This window comes from Opisthocomus hoazin, chromosome 4 (genome assembly GCF_030867145.1).
Source record: "Opisthocomus hoazin isolate bOpiHoa1 chromosome 4, bOpiHoa1.hap1, whole genome shotgun sequence".
Classification (NCBI taxonomy): Eukaryota; Metazoa; Chordata; class Aves; order Opisthocomiformes; family Opisthocomidae; genus Opisthocomus; species Opisthocomus hoazin.
Genome location: NC_134417.1, coordinates 89,464,725 through 89,470,724, shown reverse-complemented (window position 1 = coordinate 89,470,724; position 6,000 = coordinate 89,464,725). Strand labels below are relative to the sequence as shown.

At 46.9% G+C, this 6,000-nt stretch overlaps 1 protein-coding gene across 3 annotated transcripts in view; it reads left to right on the top strand.

Annotated features, from left to right (window-relative positions):
* Positions 1 to 572: 572 nt before the first annotated feature.
* The window catches only part of CTDSPL (CTD small phosphatase like), an 80,357-nt gene continuing 74,929 nt past the window's right edge, over positions 573 to 6,000 (top strand). For 2 of the 3 annotated variants that reach the window (XM_009942984.2, XM_009942983.2), the window contains exon 1: positions 574 to 1,155. In XM_009942984.2, coding sequence (XP_009941286.1) covers positions 1,080 to 1,155 — 76 coding nt within the window. In that variant the 5' untranslated portion in view covers positions 574 to 1,079. Of the gene's footprint in view, positions 1,156 to 6,000 lie in introns of all 3 variants that reach the window. The other variant, XM_009942982.2, reaches the window with a different exon arrangement.

Sequence of the window (6,000 nt, the reverse complement as noted above, 5' to 3'; positions counted from 1 at the left end):
CCGCCTCCCCTCACGGCTCCCCCGTCCCCGCTTCGAGCGAGCGCTGGCCCCGCCCCCGCCCCGTGGCCCCGCCCCCCTCCTGGCAGTGCTGAGGAAACAATAGCCACCGCCCCCAGCCTCAGCCCCGCCCCCGGCTGTGGCCCCGCCCCCTTGTTTACAGCGCAGCGGGGCCCGGGCGCTGCCCGCTCCCCGCCTCCATGTTGGCGCGTCCCGCGGCGCGGGGGCGGGGCGAGGCGGGGCACGGGGCCGCGCCGGGCGGGCCGAGGGGCTGCGAGCGCGGCGGCGGCGGCGGGCTGTGGCGGGCTGTGGCGCAGCGCGGGGAGCGCGGCCGGGGAGCGCGGCGCGGCTCGGCCCCTTTCCCCTCCCTTCCTCCCCTCGCACCGCGCGTCCCTCCGCGCACGGCGGCGGCCCGTGACCCGGGAAAGGCGGCGGCGGGGGGGGGAGGAGGAGGGGCGGCCCGGCCCGGCGTCGCTCCGCCGAGCCCGCAGCGCTGCCCCGGAGGGAGGGAGGGGCGCGGGGATGAGATAAGCGCGGCGGCGGCGGCGGCGGCGGGGGGGGGGGTATGTAGGGAGCGGGGGCCGCGCCGGGGGACGCGCTCGGGGGAGGCCCCGCGGGGCGGCTCAGGTGGATGCGGGGGGCGGCGTGAGGCGCCGGGGGCACTTCCCCCGCCTCGGGAGGCGGCTCCGGCGGGGTCCGGGGGAACCGAAGGGTGAAGTGGATTAATTATTATTTTTATTTTGGGTTTCGGTTGGTATTTTTCTTTGTAAGGGGGGGGGTTGATTCGCCTCCCCCCCCCCCCCCCCCCCGGCCGTGGAGAATTGGCGCCTGGAGGAGGCGGCGGTGGCAGCGCTGCCGGAGGGGCCCCGGTGCTCCCCCCCCCTCCGGCCTGGCTTCGCTCCTGGACGAGTTGTTTGTTTTTGTTTGTTTTTTTTTTTTTTTCTCGGGTTTTTTCTTTTTAAAATATAAATCTGCGTATTGATTTTTAAACAAACAAACAACAGACGCCCCCCCCCCCCCCCCCCCGCACGCAAGCCTGCCGCCGGGAGGGAAATAGCCAGGTGAAATCTCCCTCTGTTTCCATGGACAACCCGTCCATTATCACCCAGGTGACTAACCCCAAAGAGGAGGAGATCCTGTCCTGCGCTCAGGATAAAGGTGAGCTCTCTGCCCGCTTTCTCCATCTTCTCTGTGTTGGTTTTTTTTTTTTCTTTTTTTTTCCTGGAAATCGCTGCTTAGAAATGGACGTAGTAACAACTTGCATTCTTCAGCGACCATATAATCCTCGGCTGCTGGGAGCACAGGAGGGCTTGTTGGGGTTGGGTTGGTTGGGTTGGTTTTTTTATGTGGGATGAAGGTCTCTGAAACTGCTGCATACAGTTGAGAGCTTGTTACGGTGTTTAAATACAGAGTTTAATCAGCAGTTATTTAAATAACTCTTGTTCCTTGAGGGTCGGCGAGGTAACTTTGTGAGGTTGTCACTTTGGAGTTGGTGCTCTGCTGCGGGGAAAGGGTACCTGTGGTAGGTGTGTTGGCAGGCTTTGAAATCTCAGCTGTAAAGGTTTTAATTCCCCCTCCCCACACACGCTTTTTGGATTTAAAAAAAAAGATTTCCTGGTTTCTCTCTGCTTTCCTGCCTTTCTCTCTGCCTCACGTTTAAGAACCTGCGTAGCTCTCAGGTTTGTTGTTGGAGGATACTTGTGCGCCTCGACAGGAATCATGGGCTGCTTTTAAAAGTGGGCTCTACTTACTGCATCGATAAATAGTTGTTGCTTGCGTAAGCCGTCACGCTTAGGTTGCCTTTTATTCCAAAATAAGATGAATCCAGCCTGGCCAAAGGAGTTGCTTCTCCTCAAAAGTCTGGACGGCGACGATTGCACCGAACCTCGCTCCTTTTGGAAGCTCGGAGGGGTCTCGGGGTGTCAGTGGTTGTGTCCTTGCAGCTGGGGATGAGGAAGGTACGGGCGAGCAGCAGGGTTCCAGCTCTGGGGAGTTGTGTGTGGTTGCTCACGGATTTTGGAAGTTTTTTGGATGTCAGGTTTATGCTTTCTTACAGGCAGTGCTGGTAAAAAGGTGAGAAAGGGCAGAAATTGGAAATGGAGCATGTGGCGGAGTTCCCTAGTAGGTATAGTAATAGACCTCCGAGTGGTCTTCCAAAAATGTAGATTGATAGGTCTCTTCCTAAAATTGATTCTTTTAGTATCCAGAAAGCTTCCATTTCTGTGTAGCTCCTCTAGCAAATAGTGAGGGGTCCTGTGTCGTCGGAGAAGTTGCTCCCTGTTGCTTTCGAATGAAATGCTGGATGTGAAATCTCTGTCTGCACATCTCGCCAGCACTGACTGGGGAAGACATGTGGAGGTAGATTTAAAAGAAAAGCCATCAGGTTGGGGGGTGTTTGACCAAAAAATTATTTTTTTTGTTCGGTAGAGGAGCGCTCATGAAACTCTCCTGAATTCACATGGCTTGTGAAGTGATACTTTCACCACGAGGCCTTGTTTGTCTCATGAGATTTCTGATCTTTTTCTCCGTTTTGGCAGTGTTGAGCGTGGGGTATCTACAGTAAATAAGGTGCCGGTGCTCTGCCTACGATGTCTCCTAAGACCCGGGTTGGAGTAGATTTACGTAATGCTGTGCTCAGATGTTGTTGTGGTCTTAATGGCCTATATGATTGTACGTGCTGGAAGAGCTTCATTAATGTTGTTAGCAGCTGGTTGATATTTTAGTGTAAAAAAGCCGGTTGAGAAGAGTAGAGGGAAATTTGACAGCTCAAAAGAAGAGTAAGCATCCACATCAAACAAGTGTCTTCAGAGCCCTCGGTGCAGTGAGCAACGCTGCGTAGCGAAAATATGCATCTAACTTGCATAACTATGCAGTAACTTGCATAATGTGCATTGTGTTCTTGCTATTGGTTTGTCTTCGGCAGAAAATCACGATGGTCTTAATTGAATGGCAGGGGCTTCTCGGGCTGCGCGTTAGCAAACCTGGACAGGGGGGAGAGGGGACGGAGGGTGGTTGGAGTTTGAGCGCAGAGGCAGCTTCAGCATGGTCTTAATGTAAGAGGTGGATTAATATTTTTTTCTGTTTTTTTTTTTTTTTAATGTGGTTAAAATACATGCTTTGGATTGACTGTGTGCTCTGTGGTAAGACTCTCAAATCACGCCAGAGCAACTTTTGCAGAAAGAATTGCAGGTCTGCCCGTCCTGGGCCCTGGAAGGAGGGTGCTGCTTGCTCCTGCCCCTGCCACGACAGGTTCTCCCACTGCTCGAGGTACGGAGCTTGTGAGAACCCGTTGCACTGCCTGCCTTCCTGGCGTGGTTGCGTATCGCGTCACCCAGTTTTCTGGTAGGTTTCTTAACAGTTTTAGCAAAGCCTTTAGGTCCGGTGAGCTATGAGGGAGCCTGAAGCTGAGATGGTGAACACAGATAGGTTCTTAGTGGGAGACCGGTGTTTAAAGTGAGTCTTCACTGCTAATTCAGAGTAAATTGAATGTATTGGTACAAAATGGCTAACAAATATGTTAAGGCACGATGAATTAACTCTTTATTTAACGAATACATGAATCACCTGAGCCTATCTTCTGAAATCTTGTAATACAGTGAATTACAACAGCACCGTACTGTGCGAGCACAGGCTATCCAGTTTAATGAAAACCTGCTTTTTCCTCCGAGTTTAGCATTTGGCTGCAGGAATATGTTCCGTGGTGCTAACTGGCACGTAGTGGCTTTGGGAGTCAGGGTTTTCGTACGGTTTTGGGGACCTTCTGTTGGTGTTTCTCTTGGGGAAAAAAAAGGATTTTTTTTTTTTCTTGTTGTTAAGCTGGAGAGAAGCATTTTTATGGTGGCTGAGCAACTGCTAAATAATGCATGTGTGTAACCTGAAGTGTTTGGTTCCACCCCCCCACCTCCCCCCAAGATTTTTTTGAAGCTTTTAATCAGACGTGAGTCCAGCATTTAGCTCGATTTATTTTATAAATGTATTGATATCTTGAAAGGAGCTTGATGTGCAGTATGTGCTTATGCCCAATTTCTCTTGTGCAAGGGAGCACGATTGGCAAGAAACAGATCTGTTCTCTGGTCATGGGGCAATTATGTTTTTAGGTAAATATTGTGCTTTACAAATAAAAATGCCTGTATATTTTCTTGCTGATCCAGATTTATTAAAAATTAGCTTTTGAGATAAGTGAAGCTGTGACAACTTACTAAAGAGGAGCTTATTAATACTAAAATGGAATTGTTAACATTTATTTTTGACAAATAGTAGAAAAATTCAGAAGGTGGAAAAAAACGGATCTTGGTACAAGAACCCTTCCCTAATCTGTTGCCACATGGTGGTGCACTGTATTTAGTTGTCTGTCAAAATGAAAGCTGAGCATGGAAAGTTGCTACAATCATATTTTATTATTATTGTAATGTTTGCTCTGAAACGCCTGTGGTGTTTCTGCTTCTGGAGGATTTTGGTTCCTATCTGTGTCATTAAATTAGTTCTGGGAAATAGAAACTCGCGTTCTTCCAGTTGGAAGTGATACGTAGGGGATTACAAATACTTTGAGCACTGAATTTATGGAGAATTTAGTTGCCTGTTAGTTTTTTAAGTAATGAAAATAGTAGTTCTTTGCAGAAATATTTTATGTTGTGATCATTTGGCACTTCTGGGAACTGGAAGCATTAAGAAGACCTGTAACTTGAAATTAAAATGGAGACTAAACTATGTAAAAAGGAGTTTGTTATACCAGCAGTAAAGGTGAGTAATTAAGAAAAAAAGTAAATGAAAACTATGAAGAAAAACTGAAAACCCAAATCTCAGTATAATCAGTTCTACAGATAAATCAACTGTTTATTTTATAGTGAAAGTGTTTATTCTTATTAAGTGAACAGTGATCTCTAATTGAAAATCTCTACAGTTAAATCTGCAGCAAACAGCGCAATACTGACAAGTCTTTGCGCTGAGTGTGACATGGTGTGATGACAGATGGGTAGCAGGCATGCAGTCCAGAGAAGTAAATTTCCCTTTTTTACCTACATGCTTTAGTTTGATCCTCATAACTGATACAAATTCTTGACTGTTTCCGTGTGCCAAGTTAAGTAATCGCGTAGTAATAGTCCAGTCCTCCTTCAGGCACCAAATCCTTCAGGCTGTGGTGTTGCGTTTTCTCTCTTCAGATACGTCTTTTCTGACTTGTGTTAGATTTGTCTGTCAGCTGAGCATCTATTTTCAGTTATTTAGAGTAATTGAATGTTTTAGTGTCCCTACAGAAGTGTATTTTCTTCTGCTGTAAATTATTTGACAAAGGTTCACAGTGGAACCTAAACCATTATAATTTTTTTTAATGAACAGTGTAATTCCCCAGGGATGTTTTCACAAACAGGCAAACTTTTTTGCCTTCCTTACTTCCAAGTAAAGTTGGGAAAACCAGCAATGAGACTAATATTCAATATCATCTGAAATAACAAGTTCTGAAGATCTCCAGTTAAAAGCCAAACTAAGTGTCTCTAATTGTGTCTTCAATAAAAAGCATTTTGAAAAGAGATGACAATATTTTGAATATTCTTTTTACCGTCATCATCAGGATTCAGAGTACTCAAATATTTGAATGTATGTTAATATTCCTGAGACATTGTCTCCGCGAATTCTTATAATATTGTCTTCAGAATTTTAACTTTAAGTAGCATTAAAAAAAAAAAGGACGTGAAAACCACTCCAGCACTACATTGGAATGTGAATTGCTCGCAGAGGGTAAAATTTTAAATCATTAACTAATGACATAGTTGTTATATGAAACCAGAGTAACTATACAGTAGGTTTTATGTTCTAGGGAGGCTGTAGTAACCGGTGGTAACCCAAGATTTGATTTAGGGTAGTAGTTAACAAGCTGAAGTGTCCTGACAGTAGCATGAATGATAATTTGCATGAACATCTAATATTCAGTCCGTGTCTGTAAGCTGCAGCATTATAATTTCTTCATAGTGTGTGTCATCTTGAATTCGTATTTGTTTCAGTGCAGTG